Raw genomic sequence first — 26,144 nt, 5'->3', positions numbered from 1 at the left:
AGAAGAAAAACATCCTCAAAAAAAAAAGTTGAATTGTGATTTGACGAATAAATTCTCTTTATATTGGTATGATATATTTAAAAAGTAATTTCTAAAATAGTTTCATACAACAATAATAAAATTTAAAAATATAAATTAGAATTAAAATAATTTTAAATTAGAATAAAAATTATTTCGAAAATTGAATAAATATAAAACTATTTTTCAAAATCAAAATAGATTACAATAAATTAATTTAAAAAAATATTAAAATTTACAATAATTAGTTTATTTCACTTCTGTAATTAATTATTTTACTATAACATAAAGTATAACTATTAATAAAATTCTAACTTAATTATTTTATTTTATTTTTTATTTTAGTATTTTTATTTTAAATATCTATTTCTATAGTATAAAAAAATGTACTAAAAAATATTAAAATTAATTTATTTTGTTTCATTTATTATTGACGAATATTGTTTTATTGTAATATAATATTATATTAACAAAATATTAATAATATAATTAATAAAAGCTTATAAATGCTTATAATTTATTCTACTATTTAAATTGTGTAAACGTAAATATTAATGAAACACAATCTCTTTATATTTCTTTTGTTTAATTTAAATGTAAGAAAAAAATTATAGTATTAAAGTGTCATTATTCTTTTTTATTGAATATAGTAGTGACAAGTAGACAATTTTAAAGTCTAGGAAAAATTAAAAGAAAAACCTAAAAGTATAAAGTATTTGTGTAATTATTTTATTTTGCCGCATACGTATATTATAAGCGTGGTTCATCAAAAAAACTGACAAACACACACCTCTCTTAATAAAAACCTATCCTCTATTATATAAATAATTTCAACAAATTATATATAATTGATTTAAATAAAATAAATATAATTAAATTTTTAGATCAAAATGAATTTAAATATTTTTAATGAAATTTTTATTAAAAATTTAAATTTTAACACACAATTTGATTCAAATAATAACATGAACTATTAAAAAATAGATAATAGAATTAACTTGAAAAAATAGAAACTCTTTTAAAATATAGGCTTAATTATCATTTTGGTCCCATAATTTGTTGGATTGGTTCATTTTGGTTCCCTTATTATTTTTTGGTTCAATTTGGTCCTCTGATTCTTTAAAAGGTTCAATTTGTCTCTGTCGTTAAGTCAACTTTAACACCGTCTTCTTGATACAAGAAAACCGAAGTATATATTTTATTTGATAGAAACTCTTTTTTTTTGCAGATCCATTGTAATAATGAGAAAAATTTCTGCATATGCGCAAAAACCGGTCAATAATATCAAAATCAGATAAATTGGCCCAAACCGGCTTACTAATAGGATGACCCATTACATTACAAAATTTTGTTTTAGCCAATGATCTCATTAGAGGAATAATGGGAACTATTGTATCAAGTTTTTTTATAACAATTTTAATAAGAAATGAATTTTGCAACATTTGACTTCGTACTACTGAAAGATTTAGTGGAATACTTAAAAAATAGCCTAAAAAGTGAAATGAATACTGAGATAATTCGTTTATATAGATCGTTTCTAGTCCAGCCCAAATATCAAAATGACATTGCCATAAATATATAAAATAGTATTTCCATTTATTTATCAAAAAAGGAGTATTCTTTAAAACCAGAATTGATTTTCCTTGATATCTAACATAATGGATGAAAGTATCCTTAAAGAAGAAGAAAGTATATGAACAATTCTTAGTAGATACTTCTACAAGATGTTTTATTTTTTCATAGAAAAAAATTCGCTCAAAAAAAATGCGAAAATGTTTTAACTGTAACTGAGAGGATTTGTTACGTAGAAAAAGAAAGATAGATTCATATTCCCATACATATAAATTATATAGGAACAAGAAAATTCTTCGATTCCTTTTTGAAAAAAAAGTAAAAATCCATTTTTTTGGAGGAAAAAGACTATTCCAATTATAATAGTAATAAACAAACAACCTTATTAAATGAAAGAAAGAGACATCTTTTATCGAATATCGCAGGATTTGAACCAAGATTTCCAGATGGATAGGATAGGGTATTCGTATATCTGACTTATGATTTAAATATATCAGTTGATCTTCGAAAAAGGGAAAGATCGAATGAATTGATTGAAAATTTTTATAAGATTTTACGATTTCTAATCCCCTTAAGGAAGAGCTAAATAATTGTAGAGAAAATAGAATCTCCACGACGATACCAAAACCTTCTAATATTATTTGAGAAAAAAAATGATAATTATAACCCACAAAAGTATTTTTTTTAGAATCATTAACAAAAAGAATGAAATGAGTCTGTTGATACATTCGAGTACTTAAACGTTTTACAATTAGTAAACTAAATTTATTGTTATAATCGACATTTTCTATAAAAAAGGACTCATGAGCATAAGCTAGTCCATAAATAGATTCCCGAAAAAAAAGTGGGTATAGGATGTCCTGGTATCGAGATCTACGGAGTTCTAAATATGCTTGATATTGCTCCATTAAAAAAGTCTATTTGGTCAAACAAAGAATCAGAGATTCATTGGATTATCAAATGATACATAGTGCGATATGGTCAAAACAGAAAATTATAGGTATAAATATATACCTAGAGAAGTAAAACCCATTAACGGACTCTCTCTAATCGATTTTTTGCCTAATTTTTGTTCTAGGATAACGAGCTAATTAAGAATCCTTTATTTTTTTTTTTTACCTAATCGCTCTTTTGATTTTGGAAAAAATATCTTTATCAATATACTCTTTCTTTTACACATTTATCGCTACCCCAAAATACCAAAAGATAATGGAAAATAGCTATATAGTTAGGACTCATAACAAAAATAAACCATTCACCAGAAAAGCTTTTCCCACATCAAGCACTAACCTATTTTTAACGTACAATTAGATGGGGTAATGATCCAAATAAAAAATAAATGAAAGCTCGATGCTTTTTGTTTCCCTATTAGAATTAGAACCACCAAGTTCTATCCCTTTATTAATCAAACCCAACGGAATTTTTTTTGTTACGAGCCAAAAATTCAAACAAAAATTTGAGCTGGATCCTAAAAGAATGAAATATTTTTAGAATTCTTCATTGATACGACATGCTACTTTTTCCAGTCATTCCTTTCTGGATCAGTCGTGGTTTTACAAGCTCTACCGATAGTATCGACGAACCCATTGCTTCATAGAAATGCGTAAAAAATAGAGTCGCTCTTAAAAGCCGAGTACTCTACCATTGAGTTAGCAACCCCATTACAATTTAAAAAATAAGGTGGATATTTATACCCAATCGCAATCAAAAAAATAAAATTACAAAATTGAATTGTCTAAAAAACTAAAAAAAGATATACCACCTATTTAAATACTATGTTCTTGAAATACTATGTTAGAGTTATCCATTATTATTATATATATAAGACTATATATATATTGGTATATATAGATCTAATATTTTCGTATATATATTCGTGTTTACCTTTCAATTCACTTACTTATTCATTAACAAAGTTTTTCTTGTTTGTCTCGCAGAAAGAAAACCAATGAACCTACCATTTGATGAAGTAATAACGCCTATTTAACGTAAGTAAGGTGATCAATTTATTCACGATCGGATTATATTTATTTGATACAGTGTTGTCAATATTAGTATTGAAAAAAAAATACAATCGAATAAATACAATCGAATTAATAAGATTTTCAATCTTATTAATTCGATTATTAGTATTATGTTAGAATTACTTATAAGAAAAATTATTTAAATATATATATATCTTTTTTTATTCTAAAATGATATTCTAAACTAAAAAAACGTATAAAATTATAGAAATATAGAAATCAATAGGAAAATACAAATTTCATATAGAAATGGAACAACTTCCCTATTATGTGAAATTCACATCGAAAAAGGCAATAGCCAGTTTCCCTTATAAATTGTAATCACTTTTTTCGTAAAATATCGTCTACTTACTATGCTTCTATTCCAATACGAAAGATAGAAATCTGTTTAATAATTAAGTATCTTTGTATTCGGCTCAATCCTTCTTTTAGGAAAAGATTGTGCCGAGTTTAATTGCAATTAATCCAAAGTATCCATTGCTTCGAATTCAAATAGTATCCATTGCTTCGAATTCAAATTTGATCTCCTTCCATACTTCGCAAGCAGCAGCTAATTCAGGACTCCATTTGCTAGCCTCACGGATAATTTCATTACCTTCACGAGCAAGATCACGTCCTTCATTTCGAGCCTTCACACAGGCTTCAAGAGCTACTCGATTAGCTACAGCACCTGGTGCATTTCCCCAAGGGTGTCCTAAAGTTCCTCCGCCAAATTGAAGTACGGAATCATCTCCAAAGATTTCGGTCAGAGCAGGCATATGCCAAACGTGAATACCTCCCGAAGCAACAGGCAGAACACCTGGTAGAGAAACCAAATCCTGAGTGAAATAAATACCACGACTTCGATCTTTTTCAACAAAATCATCACGCAGTAAGTCAACAAAACCTAAAGTGATATCTCTTTCCCCTTCAAGTTTACCTACTACGGTACCGGAGTGAACATGATCTCCACCAGACAAACGTAATGCTTTAGCTAATACACGAAAGTGCATACCATGATTCTTTTGTCTGTCGATAACTGCATGCATTGCACGATGTATATGAAGAAGTAGACCATTATCTCGGCAATAATGAGCCAAGCTAGTATTTGCAGTGAATCCCCCTGTTAAATAATCATGCATTACGATAGGAACGCCTAATTCTCTGGCAAATACAGCTCTTTTCATCATTTCTTCGCATGTACCCGCAGTTGCATTCAAGTAATGCCCTTTGATTTCACCTGTTTCAGCTTGTGATTTAAAAATCGCTTCAGCACAAAATAAGAAACGATCTCTCCAACGCATAAATGGTTGGGAATTCACATTTTCATCATCTTTGGTAAAATCAAGTCCCCCACGAAGACATTCATAAACAGCTCTACCATAATTCTTAGCGGATAACCCCAATTTAGGTTTAATAGTACATCCTAATAGGGGACGACCATACTTGTTCAATTTATCTCTCTCAACTTGGATGCCGTGAGGCGGACCTTGGAAAGTTTTAATATAAGCGGTTAAATTAGATGACCAAATTGAACAAAAAAATAATAAGAGTACCAAAATGAACCAATCCAACAAATTAGGGACCAAAATAATAATTAAGCCTAAAATATAAAATATAACAAAAATACTAAATTAAAAAACTAGAAGAAAAAAGTAATTTCTTATTTAAAAGTTTTATTTTGTCAAATATCTAAAACCAAAGAAAAATATATTATTTTAGTTTTTCTTTTTAAAATATATAATAAAGAAACAAAAATTTTAGATCTCTCCGGACCAACACTATCTTCTTTTTGGGAACAGACCAAAAAGCAGAAAGCAGAGGGTACCAAAATTGGGACGTTTTGGAGGACAGTGCTACTGCGGAGTTGTCCTTGTATTGAGGAATGTGTAAAGACAATGATATGATATTTGATACTATCCTTTATTTTTTTATTTTTTTTTAAATATAAAAGTTTACTTTTTCTCATGACTATTTTACCTTTTTATAAATTTTGTCAAATAATTATTAAATGGTGTTAAAAAAAACTTTGTTTTTCAAGAATGCATTACTACTAACAGGAAATGGGCAAGTTGGAGATTTTCCAAGATAAGAAAAGAAGGAAATGTCAAATTCTTTGGAAGGAAATGTCAAATTCTTTTGATAGGATCTGGAGGAGAAGAAGGGTTCCACCACAACCCTTGTTAAGTTATTATGCTGAATCCAAAAAAATGTACTTCTCCTGTGATAGGTAAAAAATATCAACCGTCAAACATGTATATAATAAAAAGAGACCGGTATTTTGACACCATTTTTATTATTATTTAACATTATTCCTTATTATTATTTACTTTTTCTTTCTTTTAAAAATATAAAATTAATTTTTATTAATATTATTTGACCCTTATATAAGTTGTCAACTGGTCGTCAAATAGTGTCAAACAACATCTTTTCATAATAAAAATGTTTAATTAGTCGGATGGTACCCACTTTAGTCAGATGGTACCCACTTTCGTTTGAATGTATGTATCCGCTTTTAAAGAGATGTTAAGTATGTTCCAACTTTTGAAGAAGTGTCTCAATTAAATCTCTCTCAGCACAAGATTATTAATGATGTTAAAGATGTGCCACATGTCAGTTAACGTTTTTTCATTTTTTTTTTCAATTTTTTCATTTTTTTGAATTTTTTTTTTGCCATGTGTTAGGATCCTAGTGTGTGAGGCACTCTCAGTGCCACGTGACAAGGCTGCCACGTCCCAGTGTCACTATCTAATGTTATTGTTTTTGTTTCAATTTAATTTTTACATATGTCTATTTATTTCAAGTTAGTCTCCACATATGTTCTTTTTATTCAATTTAGTTCCAATCTTTTTTTTTGAAATTAGAGAAATATTGTTTTTCTCTTAAGCCAAAATTTATTATTTATATAAATGTTATATTGATATTTGTTATTAAAAATGACTTACAAAATTAAATATTTATATTTATATTAAAATTTAGTGATAAAAATCGTGAATAACAAAACATGGATTAACAATCAAGAAAAATGTAATATATTATAACGTCATTTCTAATCAAAAATATGAGTATTAGTATTGAAAATGTTATACTCATATTTTTTTTATTGAAAGTAACTTTATAACATATTATATATTTTTTTAATTGTTAATCCATGTTTTGTTATTCATGACTTTTACTATTAAATTTAATATAAAAATTAATACCTATTTTTGCAAGTAATTTTAAATAACAAATATCAATATAACATTATATAAATAATAAATCTGGTCTTAAGAGGGAGAAAATATTTCTCTATTTTGAAAAAAAATGGGACTAAATTGAAATAAATATACATATATGGAGACTAAATTAAAACAAATAGACATATCTGGAAACTAAATTGAAATCAAGACAATGATACTTAATAGTGACATTGACACATGGTAGTACATTGTCACGTGTTACACCAAAACCTGAAACGTGACAAAAAAAATTAAAAAATTAAAAAATTTATAAAATGTAAAAATTTAAAAATTTAAAAAATTTAAAAATTTAAAAATTTTAAAAATTTAAAAATTTTAAAAATTTTAAAAATTTTAAAATTTTAAAAAAAATTGACACGTGGCATCGTTAACGATGTTAATATATTTTTTTTTAAAAAAGGACCTAATTGAGACACTTTTTCAGAAGTTAAGATGCACTTAACACCTTTTTAGAATCGAAAATCAAACTCACACACCCAAACAAAAATATACCATTCGATTAATTAAACATAATAAAAAAAGATAAAACTTTAAATAAAATTAAATTAGAAAATATCAAAACACACGATGTCTTTTCAATAATGTAATTTTATTTTTGATTAAACTATTACAGAGGTCCTCATTTTTGTAGCGAAATCTCAAGTAGGTCCCCCCATTTTTATTTGACTCAATTGAGTCCCTATTTTTTAAAATTCGTTACAATCCTTTTCGTTAGTTGTACAACAACGGTGTTAATTATGTGTCACGTGTTAGCACGTGATTTTTTTTTTCAATTTTTTATAATTTTTAATTTTTTATATATTTTTTTAAAATATCAAAATTGCCACATGTCAATCTGACATTGTGCCACGTCGCAGAGACAATGTGATGTGGCAGTGACAGTGCCACATGTCACTATTGGATGTGAAAAGTCTCAATGTAGTCCCTGTATTTGTTATTTTGTCTCAATTTGGTCCCAATTTTTTTAAAACTGAATCAATTTCATCCCTATATCAAATTCAATATTTATATAAATTTTACAATGGTATTTTTATTATAATTTATAATTTTAACAAAATTAAGTTTATTTAAATGTATATTTTGCATTGAACTTTATTTAAATATTGTTTCAAATATTTATATATCAATAGAATTGTTATAAAATTTATATTTGAATTTATAAAGTTTTTATTTTTAAAGCAACTCTAACATTTATCTATAAATTATAAATATATAAATATTTTAAAAAAATTTAAATAAATATTAGTGCGAAATATACATTTAAATAAACTCAATTTTGTTAAAAATATGAACTATAATAAAAATACTATTGTAAAATTTATATAAAAATGAAATTTGATATAGGGATGAAATGGATTCAGTTTTAAAAAATTTGGAACCAAATTGAGACAAAATAAAGAATATAGAGACTACATTGAGATTTTTCACATCTAATAGTGACATGTGGCACTGCCACTGCCACATCATATTGTCTCTGCCACGTGGCACAATGTCAGATTGACACATAACAATTTTATTTTATTTTTTAAAAAATTATAAAAAAATTAAAAATTAAAAAAAATAAAAAAAAATCACGTGTTGGCACGTGACATATAATTAACACCTGTACAACTAACGGAAAGGAACTGATTGTAACGAATTTTCAAAAATAGGGACTCAATTGAGTCAAATAAAAATGAGGACCTACTTGAAATTTGGCTACAAAAGTGGATACATCTGGAATGATTTAACCTTTATTTTTTAATATAAATAGAAATATAATTAGAAAAAATCAATTATTGTCAGATATAAATGAACATTTTATAAATATTTTTAATTAAAAATATAAAAATAGTTTTTATTTGTTTTTAGAAAAAAAATTAAAAATAATATTAATTATACTCACTTGATTTAAGAGAAGCATCATCTTAAAACATTGAGGGAGTATTACTATCTTTTCTACACATAATTAACATTCAAACCTCAATTTGATTTCACATACTATTCTTTTTTAAAGATTTTTCTTTTATAATTATTCTTAATAAATTAGGGTAAAAATTTCTTTTTTCAAATAGATCTTTTATTTTGTTCTTTGTGATCGGTCGTGACATTAAGTATCTAAAATTTATATTCCTTTTAATCAAGTATCTAATATTTGATTTTTCTCTTGGTAACAATGACATCATTATTACTTTTCAACATCATTATTTATGTTTGCATGTGAAAAAAAATTAATTAAATTTTAAGTTCTTTATAAATTTGATTTGATTTTCTTGAGTGTCTCTTAAAAATCTGTATTGTGTTGTATTAAATCTAAAATTTTTATATTTTTTAATTGAGCTCCGTTGTGAATTTGATTTTCTAACAATACAAATTTATTGTCAATTAGGTTGTTGCCCTATAAAAAAAAAGTGTAGTCCTAACTATCTTTATAAAAAATGATATTATTTTATTTTATAAATTTAATATTAAAACAAAAATTAAAACAACCATGTGGAAACATGAAAAAAGAGACATTGACAAAAATAATTAGGTTTTCAGAACTTCGGTTTTTCTTATTAATTAAATTGTGGTGTATTATTTCTGATTGCAAAATCAAATGATCATGTCACCGTTAGTTGATGACATAAATTTAGTTGAAAAATATAAGTTGATGACCCAAACTTAGTTGAAAAATATAATTATTTTGGACATTTATAACAAAAAAAATATAATAAAGACTTAATTGAAAAATACTTAAATTTATAAAGGATTTAAAACATAGTTAAATCATCTTTTATTTTTCATGCAAAGATACATAAGTACTGACGATATAAAGTAACAATCATATTATTCAAATAGTACTATAGCCATTAAATTTTACAGGTTAATATACCTATCTCAGGTCTATCTTCAAATAAACAAATATATTTTACTTTATCCATTTGTGAACATTTTTATAGATACCCATATGTGCATTGTACACTTTTATCATTCCTATTGAGTCTTGATGGTGAAGTTAAGCATAATACTTTCCTCTCATTTGAGTAACATTGCGAGTACATAACTTTTGTTAACAAAAAGTCATCTTAAAACTACTGGACAAAATCAGAGCATCACTTCAATATAGCCTACTTTGAAGAAAAGGACTCATCATATGATATAAATGCCATAATAAAGGTCACAAGATCGATACCAAGCCTTATATTTGGTTAAAGCCTAAACAAAAATGAAAAAGCCATTAGTATCTTTTGGCTTTTCTGCTCAAACTTCCCATGCAAGAAATTTTCTTCAATACCAACTCATCTTCCTATGACGAGTGGTCAAATTTTTGGGATTTGTGTATAAATAGAATTATAATATTCTTAGCTTTCAACAGATAAATTGTTACGTATGAGTTCAAAGTTTTGTATCGAGAAGAAATAAGAAACAAGAAATTGAGTGACACTTAAAAAAAATACTTAAATATTAAGGTTTTATGGTGAAGATGATTATAGATCTTTTATACGTGCAATTAAACATAAAAAGTGGTTAATCACTTTAATTTATTCTAATAAAAATTTTCATCATAAATAAATTACATTATATTATGAACATAATTTTAAATAGGATTATATATGTTGAATAGAAACTGATGAAAAATAGAAAATTATCTATCATAAAGGCAAACTATAAATTTTTATAAGGTGGAAAGTGGTAATGGTATATATAACAGATAACTAACTCAATATATAATTTAATAAATAGTATGATAAAGTTAAAAATAAAAAAAAGTTTGAATGGAACAATTTCTCTAGAACAAATAGAAAATTCACTAGAAAGCACACGTGAATAGAAGTGGTGTTATAAAAGGTTTGAAGGTTTTGTGTTATATATAGTTCTTACAGCTAACTAGCTCCCATTTCAAGTCTGTCATCATCGTTCATCCTTCGTTACAAGCTACCAGAATGAGTACACTTGGTGAGTCCATTTTATAGAATGTAGATGAAACATTCTTCAACTATTGTTCTAATGTTTCCAAATTCTGCTTGGAATACATTATTAGGTTATTACTATGTTTGATACTAAATTTCGTTTTGTATTTTCTGATTGATTAAAAGTCTTCTACAAGATTGACCAAGATCTACACTCTTTGTATCTCTAGAATCACCGCCAAGATTAGTTTCTCAGGAATCAGCACCAACCTTGGTTTCTCAAGAATCATCAACGATAATTGAAGGAACAGAAGAAGTTAGAAGCGGGGATGAGATATCACTGTTCCGAGGGTGCGTACTGGAAGGAAGATGGGAGTTCGTTATTCCTGCGTACAGAAACGAGAGTGAGTTTCACAAAATCAGAATCAACGAAAGCAGAGGCACTGCACTGCATGTGGCAGTGAATGATGGGAAAGTGGAGCTTGTTAACATTCTTGTTGGATCAATCTTGAGCCACGAAGGGAGGGAAGTGGTGAGGAGTAACAGTGCACTGAGATCAACCGATGAGAGAGGGGACACTCCTTTGCACCTTGCAGCCTCAAGAGGGTTCATTTCCATGATTAAGTGCATCATTGGGGAAAATGGTGAAAGGAAGGATCTGATTAGGGTTAGGAACAACAGGGGTGAAACACCTCTTTTCAGGGCTGTGCTCACATCCCAAACAAAGGCCTTTGTTTACCTTTACAATGTTTCCAAAGGATTAGAAGTTCCTCTTAAGAACTATGATGGAGACACCATCCTTCACCATGCCATTTGGAGAGAATTCTTGGGTAAGCAAGCTTCTCTCTGTGAAAACAATTTTTTTCCTAAAAGTAATATTTGAAAATTAGTCTCATCCTTTATTTTATTTTGTGATATGACTTAATATGGATTATTAATTAATGTATCATTATTTTTTTTTATCAATGATTCATACTAAATTATTTCAACTATTTAAGGAAGTAAAAGATAAAAGTAAAAAAATAGTATTCATAATATAATTTTTCTTTTGAAAATAATTTTATAATGCAGATACTAATAATTGTTAATGATTGATAGATTTGGCAATTATAATAATTCATTGCTATCCTGAACTTGCGAAAACACCAAACAAAGATGGAGCCACACCTCTCAAAGTTCTTGCTCGCAAACCTTCGGCCTTCAAGAGTGGAACCAATCTCCCATGGTGGAAACAAATTCTATATTATGGTAAGTGTTGTGTGGTGATTATGTTCATAATTAAGGTTTTTAACTAATAATTCTGCTTTTATCTTTTATACATTCTAATTAATATATGTACATCCTTTCAAAGAGTGGGATTCTTAATTAATGGCTGGCCTAATTGGGATTTTAAATTAACAGAAAAAAAATGTTGTATATTTTATTTTATATATAAAAGCTTGTATGGAATTAAATTTGCGAGAATTTTAAAAGTAAATATAATTAATTAAGTAAAAAAACTTAGATAATGAAAAACATAAGCATGTTAATGTAAACTAGAGCAAATCAAATATTTAACTAAGCCCAAAAAACAAAAATAGAATAAAACTTATATTTTGGAAGACCAAACATTTAATTGATTTATGTTATCACACGTAGACACACTTTTAATACTATTTCTATTATTTTTCATGTCAAAAGGTATTCTTGTAGAACCTCTAGATGCTGTAAAAGCCATAAAATCCTACACGGAGAAAGTTGAAAAATTTGAGGACCATGAACAAAAAGGTAACTTTCCATTAATATTTAAAGTGTGATAATACTCTCTTTAATTAACTTTCACTAATCACCGATGGAAGTGAATATTAATAGCTACTTTCCATTTTCCCCACTTTTATGATCTTACGAGTATTAGTTACCTATTTATTTTAAACTATATACATTCACAAATGAACAATAAAAAAAATAGTTCCTTAATTTCTGAACTCTTAATCACTTAAACTTAAATTACGTATGTTTATCACATTCAGATATTTCAGTGAGTATACAGTCAGTAAATGAAGCCAAGAAAGCACAGATTTTCGTGGAACGAAAGTATGCCACATCTGTTCGATTTGTAAAGAGTGCTGTTCGATTTGCATTCAAATGCCTCAGCCTTTCAGGATTGGGTGTCACTGCACAAGGTATGTTGCTCTCTCTTTCTAACTATCTTCCAATCAAAATAATATTATTCTCGATTTATCATCATTTTTCTGAGTCTTCATGTCTTTATGACCATATTATCTCACACTATGTTTAAATTGAGATAATCTTCTACTTGCATGAACATGACTTTGAAGACTTGAAAGCAATAAAGAAGATAAGGCAGAAACACAAATGGGGTCGTCAGCTCTTGAATATTTTTATGCAGAGACCTCATGAGTCGTACATGGGAATTAGTGGGGGTCCACCATTCTTGCAATTTGACAGAGGAGACAACTTGGTCCAAATTACCCAACATCAGTTGCAGAGTAAGCAATAATCACTTCAATGTAATGTATTAAGTCACAATTAGTCAAAAGTTGTTTAAATATTTTATCCATCTCTCTCTTTCTGTGTATATATGCAGTGGTGGGTGCAGCTAGCTCAGGGCAGAATCAACAAGAGAACACAAGAACAGAATCTGCAGCAAAAAACGAGGAAAAGGAAACAACATTTGTGTCGGTGGCGAGAGCTGGCATAGTGGACCTTGTGAACGAGCTTCAAAACAAAATACCAAGTTCCCTACATGCCACCCCTGAGAAGGAAAACCTGCTGGTTGTGGCAATGAAGAACATCAACAAAAGCAAACTTGGAGAACACCACGTTGACAAGAAGGAGACTGCATTTTTGACTGCTGCAAAAAACGGCATTGTGGAGATTGTGTTTGAACTTCAGTCCAAAATACCCAGTGCTGTGCACGAAACCAACTCCAACAACGAAAACGTGTTGCTTGTGGCAGTGAAGAACAGGCAGACCAACGTTGTTGAGGTGTTAAGGAAGAATTTGGATAAAGAACTGTTCGATAGCTTGATTTTGGAAGTGGATAACAGGGACAACACTGTCTTGCACTTGGCTGCAGGCACAACTACCAACGCTGAAAGAACTTGGCAGATTGCTGGTGCTGCCATGCAAATGATGTGGGACATCAAGTGGTATCAGGTATGCATGTATGTTTTCATGTTCATTATATCATCCAAGCCAATATATATACATTCATAGCATGATCATGTTAGATTATGAATGCATGCACGCATTGATACAGTACGTGAGAGCCCTAGTGCCGGAACATTTCACATTCAGAACGAACAAGGACGACAAAACCGGCGGGGAAATCTTCAAGCAGAAGCACAAAGACCTGGTGAAGGAGAGTTCGGAGTGGCTGAAGGAAACCTCCAACTCCTGCTCCGTGGTGGCGGCCCTAATCGCCGGCGTGTCTTTCGCCACCTCGAGCTCCGTGCCTGGCGGCACGGACAAAGGAAAGCCGGAGCTGGAAGGGCAGCCGGCTTTCGACGCGTTCGCGATCGCGTCCCTGATCGGGCTCTGCTTCTCGGTGACCGCTCTGATCATGTTCCTGGCGATCCTGACCTCCCGGAAACAGGCGCAGGACTTCCGGAAGAGCTTGCCGTTGAAGCTGCTCTTCGGTCTGAGCTCTCTCTTCGTTTCCATTGCTTCCATGCTGGTTTCTTTCTGCGCTGCGCATTTCTTCGTGCTGAAGGACAAGTACAAGAACATCTTGTTCCCTGTCTACATTGCCACTTGTTTGCCTGTCACTTTCTATGCCGTGGTGCAGTTTCCTCTCTATGCTGATCTGCTTAAAGCCATTTTCAAGAAGGTTCCACAACCCAGTATTACCAGCAGCCAATTCTAGAGGACTTTTTCTCGACTCCGGATTTCTAACGTCTTTTTGGTTTATCCTCTATCATGCTTTTAAAATAAAAGTGATTTTTGATATCGTAAAAAAAGTTTTTAATATATTATAAAATATATTTTGAAATGGCAACACATAAACAATGTATAAAAATGTACAAAATGTCGTCAATAATCGAAATTTTTTCTTTTTTATCTACGATGACCTTAAATTATCACATCATAATACTAAAAAAAAAATCAAAATAACTAATTAAAAAGTAATTAAAGTGATAATTAAAATAAAAAAAAAGAGTAAAATATCATTTTACTCTTAATGATTGCACGAATTTACTAAAAAATTTTATACTGTTGTAAAGATAGTATTTGGTCTTACATGATCAACCTACTCTCTGGTCATGAAAAATGAATTTTTGACAAAATTTTTTTTTAAAAATCTGACAAACTTTCTATAAATAAGATTAAAGTAAATTGATCTTTTAATTTTTAATGAAAACAAAATAATAAAAGTAGTACTTGTTTACCTTATTTAATAATTTGTCAAATTTTGTTAAAAAAAAAACTTTCTTAGTGTATATTTTTCTTTGATCATTAGACAGCCTACTTGCTTCCTTGATCAGATGGTCTACATTCTTGATCATTATATGGTCCACATGCTTAGTCAGTGATAAGATGTTGACGTTATCAAATTAGGTACTCAACTATAAGAATTTCATGCATAGTCACTAGTTAATAACTTAGAAAGATATGAATTTCAAGATTCAACGAGAAAATATTACATGAAAATATTTTATTAGTCAATTACAGATATTTGTGATTGTCCCTTTGAATTTTTCTTTTATATTTTAGGTATTTTTAATTTTTTTTATATGATAGATATTAGATAATATATTATAAATGAATGATGATTAAATCAAATATTTTATTTCTTTTATAAACATAATAATTAATGTTAATTAATAAAATATAAAATCAAATATAATAAAAAATAGGTTAAATTATTCATTTGATTCCAATTTTCATAAGTAAATTTGAATTTGGTTTCTTAGTTTTAAAAAGTGTTACCCAGGTCCCTAATTTTGATATTTTGTATCAATGAAGCCCCTTTCGTTTAAATAGGAGAAACGACGTTAAGAACACAGTGACATGGAGATATGAAACTGAAACTGTGTCATTTATATTTAAATGTATTTGAAAACAGTTAAAAATTTTCAATATAAACATGTAATTAGTCATTCATAAATACCTCATTGTTCATCCTTTTGCCTGCGGGTAAAAATGTTGTCTGAGCAATGTTCATCCTGCAATGTTGAGGGAAATCAAAATCTAAGTGCGTCCTTATGTGATGGAAGTAGCTTTATAGATATGGGTGTAAGAGTGATATGCTATTGTGGAGCGTCTCTTCTAGAAAGCAAAGTATTTACTTACCCTCTATCAACCTTAGTGAGGACTAAATTTTTTAGGTTACATGATGTGTTTACTAAACTGGATATTTATCGCAGAATCTTGAAATAAAGAAAATCAATGATGACAAGAAAACATCGATGGCAGCTCAGTTTGCTGCTGAAGCCACTCTTCGAAGGGTCCATGCTGCTCAGAAGGATGATGACATGCCTCCTATAGAGGCCATTCTTGCTCCTCTAGAAGCTGAACTTAAGCTTGCCCGGCAAGAGGTACTGTTACTTTGTTCTTCTACTTTGAATGCGATTCCCATGAGAAGAAACTGATGAAGGCAACTGAAGCTGGCCTGTCATGGGTGATTTTATGTCATTGCTTTCTTCAACTTGTTCCTTGCAGATTGCTAAACTTCAAGATGATAACAAAGCTTTAGATCGTCTTACCAAAATAAAAATCAAGAGCTAATCAAACAGATTGAGATTTGCCAGATATTTGCAATTTTGTACTATGTTTCTTCTCCAATTATGTCAGCGATAATAATTTAATTTCTTACATTTGGTGTCATCATATCCTCTTCCAGGAAGAAAATAAAATTTTGGACAAAATGCCTAGACTGAAGGTGGCAGAGGTTGAAAAGCTTATCAGCGTGAGGGAGAGGCTGTACTTGCGGGTGGTGCGGCTGCCAATGCTGTGAGAGATTATCAGCGAAAAGTTCAAGAAATGAATGTAATGAGTTAACTATATTAACTATACTCTTCTTCTTTGTTTTCAAATTTTCAAATGCATTTAAATATAAATATTATGTTTCAGTTTCATATCTCCACGTCATTGTGCTCTTAACGGCATTTCTCTCAATTAAACGGAAGGAACCTCGTTGATACAAAATATCAAAATTAATTAGGGACCTATGTAACACTTCTAAAAATTAAGAGACCAAATTCAAATTTACTTACGAAAATTGGGACCAAATGAATAATTTAACCTAAAGAATAAAGAATAAAAAAATTCATCAAGATGTTTTTATTATTATTTTTCAATATGGTTCTTGAGTTTCTTATAAATTGTTTTCATTTATCATTCTCACATGCTTCCTTTTGTTTTTGAAAAGAAAAATATCTATTTTTTGCTCTTATTTCTCTTCGTTCTCTTTCATTCTCGAGGTGAAAAAAAAGAGGTAATTCTTTTGTATAATTAAGAATTTCAATTAGTTTATCATTTTCCAAACCTATAATTTCCCTTAAGATATTTAATTCTGAAAATAAACAAAATCCATCAATATCCAATAAATTATCCTTTTCTAAAGATTTTTCAAGGTCTAAGCCTTTTTCTTTAAAAAATGTATAATCTAGTGACTTTAATTCTTTAACACTAAAAAACAATCAAAAATATCTTCATATATTTTAAATTGTTCAAATCTACTTTGAAGTGTGGCAATTGTTTATCTATAATATACAAAAAAGTAATCAATTTTAAATGATTATTGAAGATATTTTACATTTCCATTCTGAACATTTTCATTAATTTTTTTTTCTTATTTTCTAATTCATTTTTCTTATCTATTTTTATAAATTTATTCTTAAATCCTTTTTGTGATGCAATTAAAGTCTCAATTCATTTTTACTTTAGGATTTTTGAATAGTTTAATTCAAATTTTCTAATTGATATATATAATATTTTTATATGAAATAAAAAGTTATAATATATAAAATATTGTTCAAGATAAATATATAAAATAAATAAATTAAAACAATATAACCTAGTTCTGATTGTAGTATCTTGAATTCAATATTGGTGATCCAAAAGTATTCATATTCATCTGAAGTTTAATATTTGTGAATTAGTATCGGTCAAATTATAACCACACAAGCAACATTTAATGGCACGTTGAAATCATAAAAATGTTGGACTATGGATAATTTGCCCCCTTTTTCATAATTTAAAGAATTGATGTAATCCCATATAAGTTATTATTCCATAATTTATTTAAAATCCATATCTAATATTCCATTTTCTTTTAGTTTACTAACGCGGAGAAGACTTTTTATGTAAGTTGTTTTGACTATTTATACTAGAGATATGTTTGACGTTATAACAAGACACATAAATTTAAGTAGTATGAAAAACACACGACATAAATTTATGTCAGACACTTCTACAGATATAATCTAAAAGCGCAATATTACGTCGGACTATACTAGGTCCAAGGTAAAAAAGTTTATGATCAATAAAAATACTACATTGAAATGAGTATTTTAAAGTTTGTTTCAGTTTAGTGTGTTGCATATCAAATGAAGGATTTTGATAAATTTAAAAAAGAATGGATCAATAGAGAATGCAAACTTAGGAGAGAGGTTAGACTATTTTGGAGGAAGATTAAGCTAAACAGATTCAAAGATATTTGAATGTAATTTTATTTTATTTTTATTTTTGTGATAGAAATGAACCAAGGTGAGATTTTAGATTCAATTTCGATTTTAAATGTCATGAAAGTGAAAAAATACAAGCTTTTTTACTAACATATTTTTTACAAACAAACACTACAAACAAAACCAACGTATTTTTACCAACAAACATTGCAAACAAAACAAAGGAGGCATTCACGCATATCCATGGCTGAATTCCCTAATAAATAATCATGGTCATTAGTGAAAAAAAGAAAAATTCGCAAACAAACCTTAAAGATGAAGCAAAACCAATGAAGGCACGTGAATGAATCTCTAAACCACCATTAATTCATCACTAAAAATCAAATCGTGACTTGCAAGAGCGTTTTCACTATTTTTGCACAGTAAGAAAAGAAGATGAATATTATTTTAATATATAGAAAAACAATTACGTCCACATAAATGATCTGTTTTACATTACAAATAAAGATCCGGTATAAATCACTTCAATTTATTTACAAAAATGTCATCACATTTTTACGTAAGCTTTCTCACTATCTATACAGCCTAGACACAGATACGGACATGATATGGACATGGGAAAAACGTCTAAATTGAAAAAAAGTAGGATACGAATATATATATATATATATATATATATATATATATATATATATATATATATATATATATATATTAGTTCATAGTCTAAAAAATTGAAGATTAATATTTGTATAAAAAAAATCTATCAATTATACTTCATGATCTAATATAAATCAAGATAAACAATTATAAAAGAAACAAAGTCCAGCAAAGGAAAAACAAGAAAAATATTTGTAAATCATAATGTTTAGCTCTCATATTTGTTCATCTTTATTGAAAAATACTTCTTCTAATTCTCGTTCATCAAGAGATAGGATAGCAATATGAAAAATTTCACTGTTTTCTAATGAAAAGTCATTTCCTCCAATTGAAATTAAATTATTTAAATATAAAAAATAAAGATGTCATAGATTAAAATTAATTATAATATAATATATTATATACTAATAAAACAAATTAAAATTTCTTCAAATAAAATATATTATATTAAATAGGAAGAAAATATAGATAAAGTGAGAATGTGATAGCGGAAAAGAATTATTTTGGGATTCGTGAAATTAAAACAAATTTATTAAATAAAATAACTAAATTATTAAATTAATAAGAATATGATTAGGTTTTGTTTTCAGATTCTTTCTCTCTTTCACCTGACTTTCCCTTTCCTATCTTCTCTAGAATTTCTATTTTGTCTGCGACGGCAACTCTGCAACGACAAGTGTTTGCGTCCCACCTTTTCCTAGCAACGCAAACGATCTTTTCCGCACGTTGAGAGAGAATGTTGTGTCCAATACAACATTATATGTGCTTTCGGCAAGTGTCCGTGTTCGGTGCGCTTCCGAAACGGGAAAGGGCGGCTCCAACACTGTGTCGGAGCTTCCTAGACTATCAAACATAAATTAGTGATGTAAATATCTACTTTTGCATTGGTGATTATAACAAACATATAAGGAAAATAAGTAATTGGATTATAACAATTCATATATAGAAATGATATCTGAATGAAGAAAAAGAGAATATTTGTCTTTCACCTATTGAGCATAACATTAATACATCAAGCCTTTTCCCTTCATGTGTCTTTAATTAGACCAAAATAAGTCTTTTATCCTAAAAACAAATGCTAGTTACAAACACATTACTTGAGTTCATCTTCTTACCCTTACAGGATTAATTGGTCTATTAATATTCTACAGCTTTTCCAAAACCACAAAAAATACAGGACAATACATTTCCTAATGATTTTTATCTACCGTATGATCTGATATTTGCATCTTCCCATTTTTTCATTGTTTTTACAAGACCTCACAAAGTAGTCCCTCACTAGACTTGAAAAAGCTCAATGATTAAGCATACCAGGCCAGACTCACAAATTTTCCTATTCAACCAGGACAAGTTAACACTAAAGCTATTACTGCCATTTGAATATCAGGTACAGTACAATATAACTGTATATGAAATTTGATGTAGTTACGTAAAAGAAAGAAGAAAGGGGAAGGGAAAGAGCTAAAAGAGATAAAATGAAAAGAAAAAGAAAAAAATACTTCCTCTCCCATTTTTTATTCATAACATTGGTCTTATAAAGATTCTGCTGTCTGACACGTGTCCCTTATAATAATAGAAAATATGGAGGTATAATTCACTAAGTAGGTCAAATGTAATTTTCTAGGTTTACCAATCTTTCTAACGAAACTTGTATAAGGAACCTTGAGTAGTTGGAGTATTAGGAATTATTCGAAGAGATGGATTTCAGAGAGAAAGTGAAAATGTATTTGATAGATTTGAATAGATAAATACATGTCTTCTTTTAATGAATTTAAAAGATAAAAGAAGCGAATTTAGAGATAAATTTGATGAAAATTATTGAGTATTTGAGTGATACAATAAGTTAACAAACAAATTATAATAGATAGAATTTGAAAATTACCTAATTACCCTTACAATAAAAATAAAACTAAATAATTTTTAGATAAGTTAAAAATATTAAATTTTAATAATATTTTAATTATTATATATATATATATATATTATTAATTATATACATATATTATTAATAATAATTACTATTATATATATATATATAAATACATATTATTATTATTTTATTATATATATATATAATGTATTTTATATTTTCAAAAATTTTATACATTTATCTTGGATTTAGTTTTTTTATCAGAGTTTTAATATAAAATTAGTATTCGATAATGTCCCAAACTTTAATATTTTTTTTGTTTTTAAATTTTATAAAATGAATTAATATAATTATTTTAATCGAATTACGTTAAATGTTTTTAAAGTATCAAATGTGTTTTGTGTTATCATTTCAATTTACTTTGTCTAACACGCTTTTGTTTTAATACTTGTTGGAAAAACGCGTTTGACATATAAAAATAAATAAATGCAATTAGGATAAAAGGATTATATTCGTTCATTTGTAAAATGTTTGCGGATAAAAAATGTATTGAAGTTTCAGACAGTGACAAATTTCAATTTGACGTCAAAGTTTAAAGTTTAAAAACATACTTCACTCTTTATTTTGACACCCTCTAAATTTTGTTTGAAGATCCGTCACTTAAGATAAGCATGCATAAACTTCACACACTTGTTCAACTTGATTTATGATTATTGTTGATTGTTCTTGAATATATTATTTGAGGTTTTAAACATTGATTTGGTTGGTTAAATGTTTGTTTAGTTGATTATTTTTCATTAAAATGTTATTGTTTTAGTTTTTAATAATTTTATTACAAAGGATTTCATAAGTTTCACAGTTATTTCATATATGTGCAATTAAGTACAAGTATGTATTTCACACCAGACAAGTAAAATAAACTGTCTAACTCTTTTTAGCAAAACTAAAAGGCCAAAATTTTAAATATAAGCTTTTTTAAGTGTATATGTTTTAATTAAACAACAATAACAATCCCTTTTAAAAACATGTTTTCAAATTTTCTTCGGATTCAAAGGAAAGCATACATTCCACATGATTGTCTAAGCAAGGAGTAGAACATAAACTTTAGGAAACCAACAAATAATCACTCTCCTTCATGCAGGAAGCATTTCTTTTCAGAGAATGTAATCAAACACAATATATTAAGATAAGAAAAAACAATGTTATCATATAATAATGCTTTAAAGTTTGAGATTAATTTTACTTAAAGTTGATCATATATGATAAGTGAATCAAAGTGTTAATGCACATGTTAACATATATTGAGGCTTAGATTTCACATGCCCTAGCAAATTTTATTGGCTTTTACAATAATTTTCGTAAAATCTATTCCTGATATGATTTCTTTTAATTGATTTTAAAGGTCCTTTATGCACAGGTTTTAAACTGGATTTGATTTTACTAAAAACTAATCCAATCATCTAAATTATTAGTTCTTCCTCTCATGTATATATTATTTGGTGAGCATTTTTGTTTTGTTGTGTGTGAAAGTGAAAATGTACAAGACAAAGTTACAAGAGCTGTGCCATAAGAGAAAATGGGGTTTGCCAAGTTACTCTGCCATGAAAGATGGTCCAGATCATATACCAAGCTTTAAGGCTTCTGTTCATGTCCATGGTGTCATCTTCACTTCTTCTAGTGCCTCTAGTTCCCTTAAAGAAGCTAAAAACCAAGCTGCCATGGTTGCTTTCCTCAGCCTCTCTTCTGGTACCCCACCCCTTTTCCTTTGTTGGTTTTACTTGTTTCCTTGGAAAGTTGGTTTCTTTACTGTTTTTTCTTCATGAGGATGATGGTCTTCATGTAGGTATTTCCTGTTATGTGAAGAGAGTTGTCTGATTTATTCCTTAGATTGTTCTGTGTTTGTGTTCATATACAATCATAGCTTATTGTAACAGTTTTCAGGAGTTGTTTGAGATTTTGGGTTGGAAACCATCACTTCCGTGAAATGGTTTGAGAAACTACAAAACTGTTTGATCAAAAGTAGACTCTAAGTTGCACTTCAGTTTAAATTAGCACTGATAATGACATCTTTCCTAACCTTAATTGATTTCATAATATACAAGTAGAATTTAAGGATGAAGTTTAGTATCTATCTTATGTTCTAGAACTATTTAAATCAATGCTGTCAAAAGTCTTTTTCTCATTTAGTTTTCATTCTTAATTTTATGTCTTTAATAACAAAATGATGATAACCAATTAATTGTGTGCTTTATGACCGTCTAGAATCTTCAACACAAACTTCAGAACACTGTACAAAAGAACAAATTAGAGCAGTGAAACCTCAGGACAGTTCAATTCCTGCAGAATCTTCAGTTATTATAGATGGTGAGTGATGTCTTTCCTCCTTACTTTTTTAACTTAGTTTGAAAGCTCTGCTTCATATGGATCCTAAAGATCTAATAAAGAAAAATAATACTCTACTTTTACTTTCCTTGTAGTTCCATTCTAGTGAACAATATATTCTCATCAACCCCTCCAAAAACCTGGTTGCACTCTCTTGTATGCAATCATTCTAGTTTTGTAAATTTAGAAAGCTATAAGGAAGGAGTAAAACACATTCAAGATTATCTTTAGAAATTACTTATGTCAATCCTAATTTCAATGTTATTATTATCTTTTTCTCAATGAACAAACACTTTCACTGAGTTTCAGAGTCACAACTACAACAATAGTTTCTACATATATTCAAAGAAACTACTAATGAACTTATTCTAACATTTACCTCAAGTTCATTGTGTTCTGGTGGAATCTTTAGAAGTTTTTTGTAGACTTCCTTTCATTTTATTCACTACTGTATTTGCATATCTAGTTATGCTATGATTGTTACCATTTTCTGTTTCCATTTCATCATCTAACAACATCACTCAACTCAATTCTCTAGATATGGACTGTATTCACAAAATTCATCTGCAGAACAATGCTCGAATGAACAATCTTCATCCACCTGTGTTTGCATGTAAAATTGAGGATCTGCCTCCAGCCAAAGACTTTAAGGCCGCAGTGCTAGTTGATGGGCATTCTGTTGAAAGTCCTTCATTTACCAACACTATAAAAGAGACAGCGCAGGCTTCTGATTTAATGTCATTATCACTTGACATCTTTGAGAAGGCAATTATCCTTGTTATTTCTAGCAATGCTACTAACTAAGAAGAATGTTGGAGAAAAAATTTCTGAGAACCTATATAGTTCAATTACCAAGAGTGAACTCTGTTTAAGTATTTTATATGGAGCTACAGTTTTAAAATATACTATGACCAAGATATACTTTATACTGATGTTAAACTGCCATCTTAATTCCTATTATTTTATACTGATGATTTTCAGGTAAAATATAGAATGTCTTGGTAAGTTTCGTTTTTCTTATCTTTTGTAGAATGTTATCTTTTGTAGAATGTCTTTATATATAAAAAAAAAAAAAAGTTCAGTTTAAGAATAGTTCTTGGATCTCTATATTATATGTAATATTGAATGTTAGCTTATCATTCGGTGTGAAGAATAGTTTATCTATGGAAGGCATTTAGATTTTAAATAGATGATAGCGTGATTTATTAACAGAGTAGATCAACTGCATTCAAAGGTCAAATCTATTGGTGTGTTCACCTGTATGTTCGTGTGTTCTGTTTTCATTAAAAATTGCTACAATTGAATATGGATTTGTATCCTCTTATTCAGGGTGACTCTGATTCATTCAAGACTTCACTAATGAAATTAACCTCGAGAGAAGGCTTTCACAAACCAACGTATAAAACTATGCAGGCTGGTTCTCCCAACATGCCAACTTTCTTCTCTACCTTGGAAGTAGAGGGTGAGGAATTCCATGGAAAGGGATGTAGATCAAAGAAAGAGGCAGAAGAGGATGCTGCAAAGATTGCTTACATTGCCTTAAAAAAGTGTAAGTTCATTGTCCCTCTTCATTCGTGCAATCCCCAATTTTGCTTACATGCACACTGAGGAAATTTTGATATATCACCAAAAACTTTACCTCTGCTTTTGTGTATTTTGAATGACCTTAACCTAAATCATGACTTCTATTTAAAACATGGGATCTACTTAAATCCTAATATCTCAAATGGTGGACGATGGTTATAGGTCAATTATACTATATTGTGAAGTCCTAACATAAATTTTACTACAATTAAATGACCTTGTGGAGACTCTCCCACTCACTGTTTCTAATTTTTTACTGCCAGTGATGTGTACCTGAATGATGTCTAAATAATTCTAAGCTGGTTTAATTAAAACAATGTGGATCCTTCTTAAGTGGTTTAGGATGAGACAATAATTAAATAAAGGAAACATTTTCCTCCTTTGTCTGTAGGTTATGTGTGATATAACAGAATATGCATTGGAATAATTATGCTTTGATAATATGTATGCTATGCACAGGTAGACTCATTATGTATGCTGTTTTATGTTATGCACAGGTGGACTCAGTTTGTATGCTGTTTTTTCACCTTCTCCAATAGAGCATAAAGCAGTACAATCAATTCTTAGCTCAGATATTGTCAATTGCCTTCAAAATCTCAAACTTGAAGGTCTGTTTCTTTCATCTTCTGTCACATAAAATAAGCTATGCGCATGGATTTCTGTTCTAACATATAACTTTTGGTCCTAGACTTGAATGACACATTATATGAAAATGTTAAAGTTACCAATGAGGAGGTGCAAAAATCATCTTTCCTACAGTCACCTGACGAATAGATGAACAACAGGAGCTCATCATCTGTGAACCAGCAGCATCCAGTTCTTCCCCAAAATCATCTCCATTTCACATAATGATGTTGATGTGTGACTGTAAATTTTTTAGTCTTTGCAATACTACCTATTAGTGATAATAAGTAGGTTGTGTGAGACAGGAATTCCCAAATGACATAAGATCTTTTATTTTAGTAAAAAGCTTAAAGGCTTTGCTGAGTACCTAAACTTGATGTTAAAAATATCTTATGCATAAGTAAAACTCATGTTGACTTAGGATACGTTTGGACAAACTTTAAGGAGAGAAAAATAAGGCAAAAAATGAAATGAATTTCTGATGCATCAGAGTTAGCTGCAAAAATATTGAGTGACAAACAAAGTGAAAAGAAAGGATGGGAGTGGATGAGAGTCAAAGCTCCCTCAAATGGTCCAATTTCTAATTATGATCCTCCAGAAAGATACTTCTTCATCACTACATCGTTTCTTATAACAGAAATGCACACATCACAATCCATGCAACCAAAATTCCTCTTTCTACCCTT

At 28.9% G+C, this 26,144-nt stretch overlaps 2 protein-coding genes across 2 annotated transcripts; both read left to right on the top strand.

The window, feature by feature from the left end:
* Window positions 1–10,676: 10,676 nt before the first annotated feature.
* Window positions 10,677–14,738, top strand: LOC114188472 (uncharacterized). The gene is made up of 8 exons (XM_085674622.1): window positions 10,677–10,753; window positions 10,938–11,537; window positions 11,806–11,955; window positions 12,388–12,474; window positions 12,717–12,869; window positions 13,026–13,196; window positions 13,295–13,866; window positions 13,970–14,738. Exons 1-8 carry the CDS (start codon window positions 10,741–10,743, stop codon window positions 14,573–14,575), a joined length of 2,352 nt encoding a protein of 783 aa, XP_085530748.1. The 5' UTR covers window positions 10,677–10,740; the 3' UTR covers window positions 14,576–14,738.
* A 7,634-nt stretch (window positions 14,739–22,372) lies between these two features.
* LOC146885811 (double-stranded RNA-binding protein 1-like) lies at window positions 22,373–25,810 on the top strand. The gene is made up of 6 exons (XM_085675239.1): window positions 22,373–22,614; window positions 23,131–23,232; window positions 23,789–24,015; window positions 24,580–24,799; window positions 25,332–25,442; window positions 25,523–25,810. Exons 1-6 carry the CDS (start codon window positions 22,404–22,406, stop codon window positions 25,606–25,608), a joined length of 957 nt encoding a protein of 318 aa, XP_085531365.1. The 5' UTR covers window positions 22,373–22,403; the 3' UTR covers window positions 25,609–25,810.
* Window positions 25,811–26,144: the final 334 nt, after the last annotated feature.

The sequence above is a fragment of the Vigna unguiculata genome, chromosome 6 (assembly GCF_037176805.1).
Source record: "Vigna unguiculata cultivar grain cowpea cultivar isolate G323 ecotype 2 chromosome 6, ASM3717680v1, whole genome shotgun sequence".
NCBI classification, from domain to species: domain Eukaryota; kingdom Viridiplantae; phylum Streptophyta; class Magnoliopsida; order Fabales; family Fabaceae; genus Vigna; species Vigna unguiculata.
This window is presented reverse-complemented; position numbering and strand designations above follow the sequence as displayed.

Bases quoted from the DNA above. Each gene is read 5' to 3' on its own strand.
- LOC114188472 (XM_085674622.1), top strand. The intron at 11,538-11,805 runs GTAAGCAAGCTT...AATGATTGATAG, and splicing joins CATTTGGAGAGAATTCTTGG to ATTTGGCAATTATAATAATT. The intron at 11,956-12,387 runs GTAAGTGTTGTG...TCATGTCAAAAG, and splicing joins GAAACAAATTCTATATTATG to GTATTCTTGTAGAACCTCTA.
- LOC146885811 (XM_085675239.1), top strand. From the start codon at position 22,404: ATGTACAAGACAAAGTTACAAGAGCTGTGCCATAAGAGAAAATGGGGT. The intron at 24,016-24,579 runs GCAATTATCCTT...CCTCTTATTCAG, and splicing joins CACTTGACATCTTTGAGAAG to GGTGACTCTGATTCATTCAA. The intron at 25,443-25,522 runs GTCTGTTTCTTT...TTTTGGTCCTAG, and splicing joins TCAAAATCTCAAACTTGAAG to ACTTGAATGACACATTATAT.